Below are 19039 nucleotides of genomic sequence, written 5' to 3'. Positions count from 1 at the left end.
GATGGCAAGGTGTTGGTCTTTTTAGTTACAAAAAAAAAAAAAAAAAACACACAATTATACAAAGAAAAAAGAAAAGGCAATTTCATCTGAAATATGATAACTGGTTGTTTTAAAACAGAAAATGGACAATAAGAGCACAGTCTAAATGGCAAGAAACCAATCATCCTTTATTTTCTCACAGTTAAGCTCATACAGAGCACAAAACAACGCATTACTATCACTAGCAAACAAATAATTCACAAAGTATGCATCAAGCCATTTCCTCAAGTGCATTTCACACATTTGACAAACTACCAAAAAAAGGCTCTGTGAAATGAGATGGAAAGCAAAGCTCTCACAACAAAACTGCCTTTTACATTTGCAAATTCAGTGCGGGAAACATACTACAGTTGTATGCAGCCTGAGTTCAGTTCACACTTAAAATCTGTACCATCAGACAGTATTAAGGGTGTAACGGTTCTGAAACCGAGACCGAAACCGCGATACAAACATCCACGGTCTCGTGTCTCCCGCCCCGTCCACCCCCCAACCCCAGCTCACTGCCAATCGCTGCAGGTGCAGCCTATTGAGCTCTCATTACGTTACTAATGTAACAAAACTCATTTTTCATTTCACAGTTAACACTATAACGCATGTGAATCATGAAATTATTATTCTATTAAAAGTTACGTCACATATATTTTGTGTTAGGGGTGTAACGGTACACATATTTGTCACAGGATGTTCAGTTCAGCGTGTTGTGATCTGAGTGAATATAGCCTAGCTATAACCATGATTTCCTAAAGCCTTTAACATGTGTAAATTGTGTTAATATGCAACACATGTAGTAATATGGTTAGCCTACTGTCAGCTTATTTACCATGTGACAATCACCGGCCAGGATGTCAGTTTGGAAAAATGTAACAGACATTGATAAATACACAGATGTGCAAACAGAATGGCTAGGTCCATTCTTACATGAGATACAAGGAATCCATGCCATAAATCCATTAGAGAGGTGAAACTTCTCACTCATTCAGTACTGCACTCAGAACAGCCTACTGACGGCAGAGTAACGGCGTGCGGCTGAAGTGAGAGGACTATCATTAAGGGTTTACTCTCTGACACACAGGGAGTGTTAAGTGACCAGTGCATGGCTAGATTCACACTCTTCAGATGTCACCTCTATCAGGGAAAATACCAATTAACTGCTGTTTTAGGCCCCTAAACAAGACGACTTCCCCACCAAGTCTTAAGAAAGAGGGCCGTCCTCAATTAGATGTGTCTCTGCTACGCGCCGGCAGATAAGGTGAGCGTTTTAACAGACAGAACAAAAGCCCAAGCCAGACACAGTGCGGTAACACTGAACGCACTCGCGGTCCAAACCGTGGGCACGCGGCTATTACTCAGACGACGAGCTCTGAAGACAGAATGCCAGGAACAAAAGAAAAAGATTAAAAAAAAAAACGGCTACCGTATTTCAAATGCCAGGACAGCAGCATGCTCACGGGCTAACGAGAAGCTGACCCGATTTTCGGCCGTCTCTCTCTCTCTCTTTTTTTTTTTCCCTCCCTTCTCCCTTTCCCCCCCCCTCCCCCGTTTTATTAGGATAGAAGAGGAGGAGGAGAATTAGCCAAGCCTGACGTGCAGATTTCTAAATGCCACCGCCCTGCTTAATCAGGCCAAAGCGTTGAGAGGGCTGACAGCTTTAGTGCTGAAATGGCTCCTAGCTAGTGTTCCGTACCATTTTATATCATGCTGCCATAAATCCTCCACAGAAATAAACATGGCAAATATCTCTCTCCTTTTTTTACAAGATATTTGAAGAAATCTCATATAGAATGATTTGTAAGCCAATAGATACATGGTTTATTGTTTATCGCGGTATCTTACGCACTTTTGCTCTGTTTAGGTTGTTTCGACGCTGCACCAATGTAGCCTAATTAAAAAGAGATGAGATTTTCAATGCTGGATTCCCCATTACGATTTCCTTAAGCATAGGAATGTTCCAGAAACACATTAGTATGACATACATTAAAGCAAGTAGAGTTTAAAAAAAAAAATCTAAGAGCAAAGGGTGTTTACTGTCAAGCAGGCAAAAAAGATTTCTGTAACAGACTTACTGCCCATTTTAGATTAAGAATTCAGTTTTTGTTTGCCTCCAGAGAGCCACGATGAGCATGGTTCAGAACATGACATAGTGTAACATGCTGAATCTTATGACCTAAATATCCTTTTGATGGTGAGAAAACAGATTACATTTCATTTGTGACTGAGCTGTGATTAAAAGCATAGAACAGAACTGGTCGTAAGAGTAGCACAAAGCAAAGCAAAAGCCTGACTCTCGTGTGAAACAGTCAGCGTACCGACGCAGCAGGACACATTTCTGGAAGGGTTCGATGGCTTTTGCAGGCTCGCTGCTCAGCTGATACAAACTGTATCCAGCTGAAAATGAATCAGGTGTGTTTCCCTACAGCAGCAGGACACGGCCCTGTTGCCCAGATAAACGGAAGAAACCAGCAACTGCTTCAATGTTCAGACTGAAAAAGGACGGACAGCACAATGTAACATTTCAACGCTCAGATAAAATCACAAGATATACAGACTAAAGAGAAATAACCCAATCCCACTTGCTGTTCCCTGTTGATTATTACGTTTTGTACTTATACTTAATCAAAACCTGAGGCCAAACAGCGCAGGGGAAGTCGGATTACTCCCTTTCACGCCGAATCAAATTGACCACAACGATCATAACATCCTTGATCTTAATTTTTTCCCTGTTATTAAAAAAAAAAAAAAAAAATTGCAATGATAATTAATTTACAGACAATAGCTAATACCCTCACATTCCCTGCTTGCTAGAGGCACAGAACAGATTCAGTCCCACATTCTCCCAGCCAAACATCTTAATGATGCTTTCCTCCCTCACTCTGCCTCTCTCTTGGCTTTAGAGAATTATTGATGTCTAACACTAAGTTGGTTAGGCTCACATCTCTTTCAAACAGCTATACAGATGCATACCAAGATGTAAGTTAGAGCTGAGAACACCCACAACATAAAAAGATACAACAAAGCACGCATCCCTGCTCCAAGCACCTTTCATGTAGGAAGATCCAATGTTAAAACACGCTGAAAAGTAATAAATAAATAAATACATAAATAAATGAGATGAGACCCAAAAAAAAAAAAAAAAGACTTGACCCGGCTTTAAAAAATCCACAAGTATATAGAGTCTTCTCTTCATTCAATCAAAAATAAATAAATAAATATAGAAATGAACATATGTGTGGTGAAGAAGCAAGTAGGTTGCACTCTGAAGTTTCCTTTCAACTAAAAGCCAGTGCAATGTATAAACTCTAGGGAAAGACTCTAATATAAAATATTCCTCCAAGAAATGAAATTCTATCCCTATATTGGAAATCAAACTACGAGGACACTATTAAACATGCAACCATATGCCAAGCGGTTTTCTTTTTTTTCCTTTTTTTTTTTTTTTTTTCCCCAAGCCTACTTTAATTGAGTCCTTCTCAAATCTGCGTGCTTTGTCCGAAACAGTGTACGTTTAATATGATTGTTTTTCAGCAAGGATTTTCCTTTGAGTGTCCGCTTACAGAATTAATATTAATGGTGACACTGGTGCTTTGCAAGTGGGAACAAGAGGCTGCAATCTGTCAAGAGCTCTCTCTGGTGACTGCACAAGCTGGCTTTTACGCTTTTATCTACTAGAGCGTCTCTGCGGACCCTGGCGGGGCCAATGATTGGCTGGGGGACCTTGGAGTACATCTACTGGATGACTAGGATGTGTCACTACTCCTTAAAACAAAGAGCCGATGATGGAGGGGCTTTGTCAAAGCCTTAGAGATTCTCCACTTCACTCCAACAGGCACTAAGCCACAGTCATTACGCCTGCTGAGGTCGCCGTAAGTCATTCAATACCTCGGTCATGATTTTCTTTTTTTTTTTTTTTTTTTAACTGTAATCTTATAAACAACAAAGGTGTACGAACATCACTTTCAAACAGTAAGTTTTATGGCTTCACTGGAACATTTGTGGTTGCAAATCCAGACAGGCCACTAAAAAGCATTAGTCCTCTGTATGTTGTGTAGAATGGAAAGAATGAAGGACATCCATGCCGTACTTCACAGGCAGTGGACATGGTGGTCTTCATGACTAAATATGGTATAAATCTGAATGCGTGGGCTTTTTTTTTTTTTTTTTTTTTTTTCAGAGCTATTAAACCTAAAGCACTGATGTGTTTGCTGATGACTTTGCCCCATCTTTATCCTTACGTTAATAAGTAATTTCCTCTTCTGAATGAACGTTGAGTTAAAGGCTGATTTGTCCATTAATGGTCTTTACAATTGCTTCTACTCATTTTTCAGAGTTTAAACGAGCAAAAACCCCCCGAACCACCGAATGCAAGGCGGTTCAAAATTGGACCCAGTTGATGGACTACATGAAAACTAAACACAGCTGTATCAAACATGTTGCATACATCATACAAATAAATTATCACAGCGGTATTTCATCATATATGTTTTGTCAGTGAAAGAGAATTGTGGCTGCTTGTTTCAAATAAAACTGTCAGTACAATGACATTAAACAAAAAATCTTAAACAAAATGCAATTTTAATCAGAACAGCCACACATTATCCACATTTGAACTAGCTATATTGCTGTGAGCTTTATGAGAAGTAAGCATGCTGAATTTCTCAATTATTCATCATTTACATGTATATCAAGAGAATCTTTTGACAAAAATCTATATATATTTTATCAAACCAAACAAAATAATGAAGAACAAACAGAATACAACACTGGATTTTTAAATTTTACATTTACTTGTAACATCATTTTTTCATAACAGTAACAGTGAAACTTTTGTGATAAACCCAGTTCATCACTGGACGATGAAAATACTGTGTGTAAGCTTACTGTGGATAGCTTGACATGTTGCTTGTGTATTTTCACGCCGCGTCAGGGAGATGATCAGAAACAGATCTGAAGCCTCAGTGGAGGATGGTAAGTGATGGAGATGGTACTATATATAACTGCCAACATATGCTGGATTAACAAAACGATCTGTAGGACTTTTAATTACCATTTGGCCTTTGCTGTAGTACGAGATGGTTGTGTTTAGACGACAGAGTTTGAGATTAAGACTGAATTTTCTGAATGCAAAATTACCACTAATCCTGTTTCACTGTTTGCCGCAGAGGTCTTACTCATAGAAACAATGGTGTGAAAATTTTGTCAAAGCAATCATTAAAGGAAAAAATACAAAAAAAAAAAAACTGTAAGCAAAAACAATGGAAAACAATGGCAACAAACCGGTTCGGTGTCCTTAAAGTACCGAGGCAGCAAATGCATGCACAGTGTTGTTATGGCAACCAAACTGAGTCGTTTACACACACCAAATTGTAAATTTTCACACGCATTTTGGATAATTTCCTACATGGACGCCCATGAAACACTATTGAACGCTGCGAAAAGAACACTCGGCATTTGCTATCTGAGGAGATGATTTTGCATATGCAGCCATTTGGCTTATCATCTTACGCCTCGGCTTACTCCAAACAAAAGTCAAGCAATGTTATAAAAAGCATTATGTGCCTCTGAGGGACAGAGTGGATACAAATCTATTACGTGAGAATTAGCAAAAGTTAGAGAGGAGAACATCGAAGTCCAACAACAACGCAAAGAAACCAAAGTTGTCATGTTCTCTTCAGTGGCATGCCCACCAGGCCCAGTCACATTCAGGTGCCCTAGTAGCTGAAGATAATGTTAGACAAAGAGAGAGACCATGGGTAATCCAAGATTCTGATTGGGGTAGAAAAGGAGGAATAAAAAAAAAGAAAGACATGTTCCTGCTGGGCTAATTACACCAGTGTGATACAGTGTGATGCTATCTTTAACACGCCAGGTGAAATACTGCACTGGCACTACTGTTCTCTTGCCGTCTTTTTATTTATTTTTTTTTTTTGAGCTCGGTTCATTAAAATTCCTCATGCCAAATCACAGTACAACACCTCTCCGCAACCGACTTCTGTTCAGATGATAAATCGGGGAATATTTTCCATCTCCCGACATCACCACCCCGACGCCGTTAACGGGCTATCCAAGCCCCGTCTTCATCGCAGCTGTTCTCCGTCACACCTGCCATGTATGCATTTATACAACTGTTGTTACGAATGCTGAGTCACACAATAAACATAACCTCGGGCGCCAAAGGTCCTCTGAACAAAATCAGCTAATTACTGATTTAATAATCCACTTAATCAACCAAAAAGACATAGCACGAGGACAGGCCACTTTTCTGCCGCTCTGAATGCGGGCTGAGCTCGTCTGGACCCAGTATGGTGGTGTGTAAACGCCCACTAATTCTGCTGTGCAGAACCTTCTCTGTTAACGCATCACTGAAATAAGTACGGACGTCTGAGAGCCGTGCGAACGACAGTATTCTCTACTCACAAGCCCCTCCCTCCCTCCCTCAGCAGAAAAGTGATGGGTCAGACTCCTCATTAATATTCAAGCTGCACACACGCACAAACACACGCACGTAAACATTATACATCGCTCATTTCTCTCTCTCTCTTTGATCTTCTCCCCTTCACATTTGTCAATGAGGGCGTTTTAATGCGCTCCTCCCATTCTGGGTATTCATTTACTTTTGCCTGTATTTTTCAAACCTCTCTGCGAGGGGCTGACTTGAGGCGGCGAAGCCACTGCGACTGGACACGTCGTCACGCTTTGCGTCTCTCTAAACGTTCTGCGAACGTTCACCGGACGAGACGACCTCGGCCGTAGCGGCGCGTGGCCCGGAGGGGAAGCGACTGAAGCAGAAAAATGCAAGCGCGAGGCCAGCGACACATTTAATGGTAGGCGGTGATGAGTTATCGACGGTCTGCGCTCTAATTAGGGGCACAGAGGTGTCCGTTGCTGGCCTCAGCAGTCACCGCATACACAAAGACGTCCATTGATTTTACCTCGGCTGGAGCGCGTCTGGCCGCTGCAGTGAAGGGGAGAATGGACTGCCGCGTGTGAACCACAGCCATTCCTTTTGAGTGGCAGAGGCCTTAAATTCCAATTAGTCACACTTCCCAGAATCGGTGAAACTAATTAAAGGGCCTTAACTACGAGCCAATAATGAAATGTTTGGTGGAGGACAGTGGGAACGGGGTGCTGGGTGATTTAGCGGCCTGTTCTGCTTGTGTAGGAAAGTTTAGACTCACCCGGAATTGGTTCCAAATTAAGACCTCAAGACAGACGTCAAATCCTCAAGGATTTTCTTGGTCACCTCCGAGAACTATTTTTAAACCAGTGAAAAAAAGACGATCTCTAACATGACTCTCATAACCCACAAAAGCTCCAAACTGGATGTATTGACTGAATGAAATGAAAGAACAGATGAAGCTAAGGAATATATGAAGGACAGGTGAAGGCAAAGAAAACCTATACATGGTTCCAAGAATATTCCCCTATCCGCTTTCTATTTGCAAAGTACAACATACAATAAGTAGCTACGGCAAATTTTGCTTAGGACTTGAATGTATGTGTGTGTGTGTGTGCGAGAGAGAGAGAGAGAGAGAGAGAATGTATGTTAGTGTATGTATTTGTTTGTGTGTTTTGTGTGTGTGTGTGTGTGTGTGTGTGTGTGCGCGCGTGAGTATGTGTGTGTGAGTATGTGAGTGTGCGTTTCAAAGAGAGAAAGAGAGAGAGAATGTGTGTGTGTGTGTGTGTGTGTGTGCCGGGGAGACTGTGACAGCAGTGCGGCTGATATTGAAATGAGCTTATTGCAGACACAGGGTTAAGCGCTGCTCTCTCGCTGACGGCTCAAGGTGAATCTAAGCATTTAGTTGGACTCCCCAGCACAGATGCCATCTGTAACAGCTTGCCGCTTCAATTCCTTTTGCTTTTTTTTTCACTTTTTTTCCCCTCCTCCAGGTTCAATAGTTGTCATTTACTTTATGAGCAAATGCACAGTTTCCTACTGGGAATGAAGCCAAATGCTGTACACCAGCCTGCTCCATCCAAAATTCTCCATTTTAACACGCATTGTAATTAAAACAATCTGAAAAAATCTATCATTTTGTACTTCACTAGAACAGGTAGCCAGTAACATTCACATCTATGTTACAAAGGCCGTCAGCATACAATGAGATTGTCAGTAAAGCCAATGACAGCACCAATGAGTGGTGCATGACAAATATGGTAACAAGTCATTGAACAAGTTACTGGAATTTACATGAGAAATGCTGTACGTGCAGTACAGGCCCTTGAGGATGGGATCATTAGTGTTCATTATAATCCACAACTGAGAACAAACTCAATGAACAAACAAACAAATCATAAAATATTTCCTGTTCCTACTCAGAGCTCATCTATGGTACAGAGTCACAATGCCACAGTCCATGTGAAGGATATGAAATGCATGTGTGTGTGTATGTGTGTGTGTGTGTGTGTGTGTGTGTATATATATATGATTATATGAGATTGCATGTGTTGTGTTAGTTGGGCGTGTAAATACTAAACTTCCTGTCTGATTGCCAATAGGAGCTGTTTAAGCTGACAGCATCAGGGCAGAGTAAGATGGAGAATGTAGCCCTGCTGCTTTCAGACAGACCGCAGTGCATCTGCACCGCCTGATTTACCTCAGCACCCACCAACAGACACGGCCTAAACATCAGATCACCCATAGCATTTTCTCTGTAGCGTCTGCCGTGTTCGGTGGCCCTGTGCTCAGACTGGATCACAATGCACACATGCACACGCACACACACGCACACACACACACACACACACACTGTTCTGGAGCTACAATATGAGGAGGGGTTCTGGTGGTATGTGTAAGAGATGAAAGGGAGAGAAGAAGGGGAAAGAGAGAGAGAGAGAGAGAGAGAAAGAAATACAGACAGCAATATTGACAGAGAGCACGTCTGATCCTGGGTCCAGCACTCGAACATTCTGCGGAACAGAAGTGTGTGTGTGTATGTGACAGAGAGAGAGAGAGACAGACAGACAGACCTACTGACATACAGACAGTGAGTTTGTGTGTATCCAATCATATCTCAATATCTTTTGTTGAGTTTCAGGAACAAATACCATTTAGTAAATCCAACACCTAGCAGTCTCATAACAGTATGGCAGTGAACACCATATACAGCTGCAGAGGAGAAGCATGCTGAAAATATGGTAAGTACACTAACCTTACAAAAATAGAATACTCTATCGCTTCATCACAAGTGTTTTAAATATTTATATGAACTTGTAATAAAACCCACTCTAAGGCACAGATGAGCTTTGAGACTATTTGAGAAAGCTACAAAGTGTATGTAACCTTCTGTTCCATTACAGTGCATCAGCTCAGCTTGCATAAACTCTGCGTTTTTAACTGCATCTAATAATGCCCTTTATTAAAGATTTAGAAGAATAACTCTCTAATAGTGCATTGTCATTAATAATAAACAGGTAAGGTAAATAAAGGCATCTAAAGTAAACCAGATTTAAGCCTCTCTTTGAGGTTTTTGTCTTCGGAAAAAAATATATGTATAATAATAATGAAAGAAAGAAAAAAAGAAAATACAGTCCAAGTTTTCAAATATTTTCAATACAACCTGTTTAATAAGTGATCAGTTTCTGAGACAGTCAGGTCAGAAACATTTCTCTTCACGTCTACGAATCAAAACATACCCCTGTGAAATATCTGTCAATGCGTTATTGCCATTCTAGTTAGATAAGACATGACAGTAATCTGAATCACGATATCAGAAGATCCACATCATCATACAGCACACTCCAACCATTAACAACAAACTTCCACCTACCACAGAACTACACACAACACACAGTGTTCAGAGTGATTGGATTTCCAAATACCGTCTTTACTGTGTTTTATGGTGCTATAATTATTAACATTTGCCTTTTCCAAACAGCCCTTATGAAGTACAATAAGTCAATAACTCAAACCAAATAGCTTTACAGGCAATGAAGGTAATTTTACAAACACCTCAAACAATTATTGATACTTCCCTTCCTATGAACCACGCGTGAGAAGTGGAAGAACAGGAGAGTTAGAGGAGAGTCCCTTCACCATATTTCCACTGTTCAGCAGTAGCTCTCAACAATAACCAGAGGGTCAGAAAGGTCCCTGATTCATGTAAGGGTAACACACCATTACACACGTACTGTGTCAGTCCAAATGACACACACGCACACACACACACACACAAAGACTATAACTATCTCAGTCCCTTCCACTCTTCTTCATTGCATACGTGCAAAGTCAAACGCTTATCAAATCCAGTGGGTCAGACAAGTTTTTACGACCAAAGTCTCCAAAGAAGGGAGGAAATGAGAGAGAGATACAGACAGAATAAACTCAGTGGGACCACAAAAAATCCACTCCTGCCATGGTTTGGAGAATTCATTCAGTTCCCTCAGGAATCTCATCCACAAGTACAAAACTGTCAAACTGGGACAATGTCTCCAACTCCAGAGAGAGAGAGAGAGAGAGAGAGAAAGAGAGGGGGGAGAGAGAGACAGAGAGAGAGGGAGAAGAAGAGAGAGAGAAAGAGAGAGAGAGAAAGAGGAAAAGAAAGTCTGATGGAGCAAGGAAAGATAAAAAAGGAGGGAGAGAAGGAGAGAGTGAGAGAGATTTGACAGCTTTCACAGGCAGTATTTGTGCTTTTTTTTTACTATTCTGTGTGAAATCTTAAAATGTTGCTCAGCAGCTCCACATAAAGGCCAGCTTCTTCATTCTGTCTTAACATCACCAGGAACCCAGTGGCTGTGTGCCACTGGCCACTGTTTCTCTCTCTCTCTCCCCCTCTTTCTCATTCTCTCTCTTTCTCCCCCTCTTTCTCATTCTCTCTCTCTCTCTCTCTCTCTTTCTCTCTCTCGGCCTGTCTCTCTCTCTCTCTCCCTCTCCCTCTCTCCCCCCCCCCCTCTTTCTCACTCTCTCTCGGTCTCTCTCTCTCTCTCTCTCGGTCTCCCTCTCTCTCTGTACAGTGGAGAGTAATGTTCCAGACAGCCAGGAGTCAGCTATTGTGATTTGGCTGTGTGTGACAAGCAAATGAGGCTTTACATTAAAACTGAAATAAAAGATCATCTCATTACTCATGTTGTTTTACAGTTTGGTTAATTACAGGATAATTACCTGGTAATAATTCGCAATGATGAGTAAGCACAAGTTCCGATAGAAAAAAAAAAAAAAAGCACCCATAATTTGCATATTTTAATCACATTTTAAGGTGTTAGTCAAATAATAAATGCTTATGTGTGTTTATGATCAAGACAAAGATGTATAATCACATTGGAAATTCTGCTCCAGTTCCTGATCTTAATAACTTCTCTGGCGCCTTTCGTGCCCAGGCCTGTCAGGCCCTGGTGTGGCTCCAGTAGGGGAGGGGTGACAGTCTAGCTTTCATGTTTAATTCTGAAAGATTTCACATCATCAGAGACCAGGCGCTGCAAGCCACAAGGCCATTGCCAAGCCAGCCTGTATTTTATGTCAACGCGACAGGCTGTGTACATACAGAGATGCACCATGGGAACATTATGATCTGTGTGTGCGCGCACACGCGTGTGTGTGAGTGTGTGTGTGTGAGTGTGATTTTGTGGAAAAACCTGAGGGTTTTTTTTCCATTTCATTCAAACAAAACATTAAAGGAATTTCTCTGCCTCTATTCATTATTATTATTGTTGTTGTTGTTGTTGTTGTTTTTGTTGTCATTATTATTATTATTACTATTTTTAGTGACTACTAAGTGTAGACCAAAATAGTTCTGATTATTTTCCTAAAACTGTCTCACTCATTATCTCAGAGCCAGTTATGGACTCTTGTAGTCTGCAAATCTGCATGAATCTGAGTGAAAGTCTTGAGCACACTAAACAAACTGACTAAAATTAGCAGGAAACAGCTGAGTCATTCCTTAACTTCCAGATCAAATACTTCCCTCACATGAAATCCTTCCCTCACCCTCTCTCTCTCTATCTCTCTCTCACTCCCCCCCCCCCCTCTTAAAAACCTTACATCATTCTACCAACCATGAGAAAACAAATAAAACACGATGCCTTGTCGAAAAAGATGTAACTAGGAATGCAATTGTTTGACACACACTCCAGATAATGAAGTCTCCACAACATTGCAATGCTGAAGGAATGAACTTAAATTCACCCCTATATAAGTAAAGCGTTGAGTCAGCTATAAACAGTCCACACAGCAAACTGGACAGGACCTTTCAGTGCATTTTCCACATCATGAGCTAAAACATGAAAGGTGAAACAAGGCGAGATGCTATCAGGGATTCCACTGGCCTGCGTTCGCTCGTATCACATTATGTCAAATCATCTTCTGAGCCAAATCTATGGTTTTTGAGTTCTGTGTGGGAGAGATCACAGATATCTGATGATGTTTCTGCAGGGTTCTGCATGTAGTGAAAAATGGACATATTTGATTGGTCAAAGGTGCTGAATGGCATTCCACACACAGAATAATAAATTCTGGAGGAGAGTCACCTGTTGGACTTGTATTTATCTTGAAATGGATCAGTATTAGGGAGGTGAGTCACTTTGACTGAGCTTGAGAGGGTGGGGGGGGGGGGGGGGGGGGGGGGGGGGCTCACAGCTGCCAACCTTGCTAGGGAGTAGTTACAAAAAGAGGATGTGGACACAGAACAGAATGTTGGATAGTTGCTACACTGACCCCATCTAAAACTAAGCCTTTGTTTTGGCTACAGCAAAAGCAGTCATTTGGAGGTGCAGGGCATTTGGAGGTGCAGTAACATGGCAGTGTTCACCGGGAGAGACGTTACACTTAAAACGAGGCCCCTTTGGCTTGTACAGTGAGGGTTTTATCAAGGTACTTGTCAACCTGCCCAAAAGAGAAACTCACACTAGCCAAGATAGGGAAGGAGGGGTGTGGAGTAGAGTTTGGGAGAAGGGGTGGGGGTGTGTGTGTGTGTCGAGGGGGGGGGGGGGGGGTGTAAAGGTTGGGGAAGTGAGGGCATTATCTTGATGAAGCTGTGATCGATACAGTCAGTGTAAGCCAATGGAATACTGATATCATCTCTTTTAATTGAGATTATACTGTGCAAGTTCAATCACGTGCCCATCCAATTTCAGAGTTGGCACGGCTGTCTCCCCAGTTAACTCCTCATAGATGCAATCATTTACTGGGGATTTTCCACCTTGGTGACCGGGCAGCCAATCAGAAAAGCCCGACCCTGCACATTTGGGAGGAAAAGAAGCTTCCTATTGGACGTGGCTTACTTTTTTTCTTTTTGGAGAAGAGGGAAGATCTTGCGTTTTCTTGTCTTTTTTTTTCTTTCAGTGCATACATACCTCCTTTTCTACATATTTTCTTGCCGGGTTTCCTGGCACATTCCTTGGATATTCTTTTTACTGCAAAATGAATAGAAGACTAAAAAATAACATGGAGCTCCATTACAGAGGGGAGGAGCATGCAACAGCGCTATCTGACTGAAACGAAGGAAGGGGGGAGGGGTTAACATAAGAGAGTTGTTCTCACTGTCTTCATCATCATCATCATCATCATTACTGTATGAGATTCCCCCTTTCTGAGCTGAAAATTATTGTGCCTGCACACGCAATGGACAAGATGATGAATCGCTGGCAGTAAAGGGTAGAGGGCTGGGGTGAGGGGGTGGGGTGGGGGGGGTAGAGAGAGGACCGGACTCACCCAAAAAATCAAATGATGTGCTGAGGGGCACGGGTGGACGTGAATGTGCACAGGGGAAGGGGGGAGGAAGGGGTGTAAGATTAGGAGACAGATGAACAGCCACCACTCGCTCACACAACACAACCATTCGCACGCACGCACACACACACACACACGCACACACACAGACTCACAAGAGTTTGCGTAAAAGCAGCGGCATGCACATGCAGAGAAGTCATGCTTTTTTTTACTCCACACACCACTCAGCACAGAACATCTAAGAGGAAATAAACTGAACAGACGAGAGACGTGACAGGACATGTTTTTTGAGGAGGGGTTGGGGTGGGGGGGTCTGTCTGTCCCTGCCGTGGCACTCACCATCCTCCGTGGGCACATAAATGTTGAGAAAAAGACAGTCCTCGCTCTGGTCCTGCACATAGGTAGAGACGATCTCCAGGCTGTTGGTGAACCACACGGGCAACATGACGTCAGGCAGTCTGCCCTCCATAATGGTCTGAGGGCAGACAGGGCCGAACTGGGTGGCGTTACGCACGTCTGGCCAAGACACCGGGGGCTCGGGGGGCTGAAACCGTCGTTCACCAGTAGGGGGCGCCGCGTAGGGCACGCCAAGAAATTGGATGACGGGCCCCAGAATTTCATTGTTGAGTTCCTTCTTGAAGCCCCTCAGTTTCCCGTAGGTGGTGGTTACCACCGGGTCCATCTCGTCCAGTTTCTGCGAGGCAGCTAGCAGAGCTTGCGAAGCTAATCCCAGTATCCACAGCACAAAGGGCAAGTCCAGACTCGCTCCAAGGTTTAACCGCAGCCTCATGGCCCTCCAGGGGGCACCGTCGAGTCGGCAAGGCCTCAAAAACCACAACATGCTCCCCTCCTACTCGGCTATGCCGCCACCGCCGCCGATGCCGCCAAAAAGCAGCAAGTGCGTGAAAATCTCCAGGTAACCCGCTAACTGCAGGCAACGTTAATTTATATCCACTCGCAGGAACGCCGCGATCAAAGGCCGGTTAGCAGGTCTTCCAAACGTGTTGCTGTCGAAACTCTCAAAGGCTCTTCGCATGGCAAGTATTCCCAAATCAATTCCGCAAGAAGCCCGGGCAACATCGTCAAACCGGCGACTACTCATCGGGTTGCATCCAATCGACAAATCGGTTCTCCATCCTGCCTAAGTGGGGAGGGAGGCCATTTGCGACGGGTTGTGCACAGATAAATCAAATCCAGTCCAGCTACGGGTCTATATCCTGAAAGAAATAATATAAAAAAAAAATCATTAGCAGAGAGGTGGTGGCAGATGGGAGAGTGGAACTTTATTGGCTGTTACAACCCCGCGCCGTCGCTATCAACTACAAAGTTCTAGAATCACAGCCACGGAAATGACACAGCATCTATCAAACCCTGCCAATAGAAGAGTCTGCGTTAAGGTAATGACCTAGCCCAAAGCAGGAGGTAAAAATTCAAGACAGCTTGTCTCACAGAGATGAAGGAATATTGCATAGCACTGTGACACAATATAAGATATTCCATATACCTGCCATAAGACACCGGGAATTGTGAATGTGCTGAAGAGCAATAGAAATAACATTCAGTGCATTCGCATCTCCCCACACAAGGTGACCTATACAACGTAATTCCATGGCAGAGTGACACAAATTAGAGCGATGCTAAGGAAATATAACTAGTTGCATACAAAAAAAAAAATGTTTGTTGTTCTCTCAGCATTGGAAAAACATTTTTTTTCATACATCCAAACTACTATACATACATCCAATCTACTTTTTCAACTACAGTGATCTGATGGAACTTTTCAACCTTGCATGCATATTCCAGCTATATTTGGATCCTCTACAGAAAACAAGTCTTAATGAGGGATAGAGTACATTTATAACTGCGGGCTAGGCTCCCCCAATGGACACACTGATGGGCGGATTCAGACCAGGCTTTCATTTAGCTCAGTAAATGAACAAACTGCCAGAATCGAAAACGACGGAGGTGAAGTCACACCTCCCTCTGCTCCATCACCACCACCAGCACACACAATGGGACGCATGTCCTGAATATTACTGTAATGCCACACAGACGCGCGCGCGCACACACACACACACACACACACACACACACACACACACAGAAACTCCATTCCTGGGGCTTCCAAACAGGCAGAGCATTCAGGCCTCTGTAAAGGAGGCATTAACATTTCCGGCACTGATGCCATACCAAGTGCGCACGCGTGCGCACACACACACAGAGAGGGAAAAGAAAGAGAGAGACAGAGAGAGAGAGAGAGAGAGAGAGAGGCAACTACATTGAAACACAGACAAAGATGAATTGGATGAATAGAACTCAAGACTGGAGGAAATGACCCTTTTGCCACACTCAATTAATGAGGCCCAGAATTCAGTTTAGGTCCTCGGAGGTCACTTTTTTTTACAGTCAAAAACATGTGGTGCCATTGTCGAGATACAATGTCTTTCTGCGGCTGGCCATTTTACTTGAAGCCATTTTCACTTTGACGTCACACCAGCTATTTCGAAGGTCTTGACAAGACAAATTGACTAAACCTCGCACGAAGGTCTTTCTTCAGTTCTCAGTCCGTTTATTCCCAATCATTTAATTTATCTCCAACTTAATAAACAATCAAACTTTGGCCCGGTCTTTCGCTTTTGCCCGAGTTCATATTTCAGAGCAAATTGTGTCTATTGACAGGAGCATACAAATGATATGCACCCAAACAAATGCAAAGCAGCCCGCGCTCTCAAATAATTAGGCAAACAGATAAACAGAGGCATGAAATGAAAAATCCACTGCATTGATTGTGCACAGTATTGTTAATGAGACCATAAAACTGCAGAGAGATTTTACAATAGGGGGGAGAGAAAAAAACTGCACATGAGACCCAACCTTTCCACCATGTCGGGCAGACAAGCCAAATATTTAAACGTTCGACAAACAGCAAACCAAATATTTTTTTGTGACGGGCATAAATATGCGGCACCCGATAGCGCAGCACATTGCAGGAGAAGAGAAAGTAATAAAACTTAGTTTTGTTCCCTGCATCTTTGGATTTAACCTGAATCTAATGGCCTAAACTCAGAAAAAAAAAAAAAAAAAACACCTTCAAGCAAAAGATCTTCGTCCAATGATCTGACTAACAGGTGGTGACCCTGAGCCGAAGATCAAATCCCACGGTATCATCTATTTACATGGAACTTTTATCTGCTTGATGTTTTCAGCTGAAAAACCATCCTCTTTAATCTAGGGTGAAACAGCACAGTCTGGTGCTACCCAGTCAGTGCTCACTTTAATCTCCACATAAGGAAGTGACATTCCTCTCTAGCAACTTCTCCAAATAAGGACAGACAGGTTCACCATTCTGCCTTTATTTGAATGTTTTTCTCCCTTCAGGGTGATTAAGCCCTTCCAGGTGTTGAAACTAAATTTCACACGTGGACAGCATATTCATTTCACAAATCTTCCGGAAATCCCTCCTGCTTAAGAATCCCAGCGTAATAAGCTCAACGGATCAAGCGTGGAGGGTTTGTCTGCGAAACCGGTCTTTGCCACGATTTGGCCTGTTGATTTTCTCATCCCCAGATCCTGCGTATGTCTCGGAGTTTTGCCCTGTTTATTTTGTTTGCTAGTTTATTAAGCCTGTTTCTCAGAAAAGCAGGTTTTCCTCTGAAAGATTTAGATACTCGCAGACATTAGATCAGATCTGGAGTGGCTTATTCTCCATAAGCATTCCCACACGACAAGAGTCGCAGACGTTACGAGAGCCATTTAACACCCCATAACATGACAGTGAAACTCCTCTTTGTGATTGAAGCTAACATTTTTGCACAGTTACTGTGATTTTGACACTGACATCAAGGACCTCTACGCAGTAAGTAAAGTACATAAATCTCTGATCTAATGCAAAGTAAAAGGAAGTAAGGAGAGATTAACCATGCAAAAGAACTTTTAATGAAGTTCACCGCACTTCTTCCACAGAAGAGTATAGTAGAAGGTCCTTGATTATACCAAGGTTCAGTCTGGGAAAACAAACGGCCTATTATTTTCACCCGAGCTGTCAGAAGCCGGAGAACATAGAACACAAAAGGGAGTTATTGCGGCAGTCAGTCAAAAAGACCAAACATTCCATCACGACGCGGTTTAGCGCCAGCGCTAGCTCCCCCTGACCTTAATGCTCTCATTTCACCTCCAATAAGGCTTTGGGGAAATTTATTGGCCAAGGAGCTTATATGACTATTTCTGCTGAAATGCTTAGCTTGCAGCCCGGACGGTTCGAGGGAATGTGATTTGGGGGAGACTTCACAGTTTGACGGGCCGCCCGAACCGGCGAATTAGAGAGTGCCGGTGGAGGCTTTCCCATCGGGCTCATTAAAAATTGAACAGCATTTGTGTAAAGAGGGAAATTAGGGTGGTATCGTTGGTCCCTTGAAGCTGCCAATTATGCTTCAGGGACTGCTTTAACAAGAAACGACTTTTTTGTATTCCGGAACTCCGGAAAGGAAGTGAGAGGAGTAGTTTGAAGTGTCCTGTTGACAGTACGCATGGAAGCAATATCCACAAAATTATGAGGAGGCAGTCCAAATCAAAATGACTGTAATCAAACCTCAGCAACAACTGCCACCATAAACATATTAACCAGAGCAACCCCATCGTCGCTAGCACCAAATACAGCAGGAACATAAAGAAGATAACTTTATTTAAAAGAAACAACATGTGAATGAGGAAGAGAGAAGATGAAGTAAGGGGAAAATATTCTGTAATGCCCAGCATCATTATCATCTGGATCCTCACTGATGACAGCTTAGATACACCTGTCAGTTCACTTCAGCTTAGGGCTCAAAACCACCGTGACATGCGCTGGGTTCAAATAAAGGCTGTTGACAGTCTGCGCACACACACTCACACACTCACACACACACTTAAATATAGTTCACACGTAGCACCTGCAGTGGCTCACGCCTGCTGTAAATCAGGAGAGCGTGACGGTCGGTGTGGAGATGAATTATTCATCTGACCCCATTCCCAATGGCTGCCGGGCCCTCATGAGTGTCCAATGCACACCTCTCCTCTGTCAATTTACAGAACTTTTCTACCTCCCCACGCCCAAACCAACTACTCGACTACGTCTAAAAGTATAAAACTACACCCAAACCAACAGCCTAACTGCATACAAAACTACACCAAAACCAACTACATCACCATATTCAAATCTACTTCACAACTACATCCAAACCAACTATAAAACTACACTCCAAACAACCATTCAACTACACCCAAATGAACCAAGAGACAAATCATACTGCAGCAACTACGCTTGAAGGAACTACACACTTACATTTAATAAACTATACAGTTACA

General features: G+C 42.7%; 1 protein-coding gene across 8 annotated transcripts in view; it reads right to left on the bottom strand.

Moving 5' to 3' along the window:
• nlgn1 (neuroligin 1) overlaps positions 1-14435 on the bottom strand; it is a 157268-nt gene extending 142833 nt beyond the window's left edge. For 2 of the 8 annotated variants that reach the window (XM_030791276.1, XM_030791279.1), the window contains exon 1: positions 14036-14435. In XM_030791276.1, coding sequence (XP_030647136.1) covers positions 14036-14378 — 343 coding nt within the window. In that variant the 5' untranslated portion in view covers positions 14379-14435. Of the gene's footprint in view, positions 1-9256; positions 9260-13320; positions 13381-14035 lie in introns of all 8 variants that reach the window. The other 6 variants (XM_030791281.1, XM_030791282.1, XM_030791280.1 and 3 more) reach the window with 5 other exon arrangements.
• Between the last annotated feature and the right edge of the window lie 4604 nt (positions 14436-19039).

Source organism: Chanos chanos, chromosome 14 (assembly GCF_902362185.1).
Source record: "Chanos chanos chromosome 14, fChaCha1.1, whole genome shotgun sequence".
NCBI lineage: Eukaryota > Metazoa > Chordata > Actinopteri > Gonorynchiformes > Chanidae > Chanos > Chanos chanos.
The sequence above is the reverse complement of the archived record's forward strand: the minus strand, read 5'-3'. Positions and strand labels throughout refer to the sequence as shown.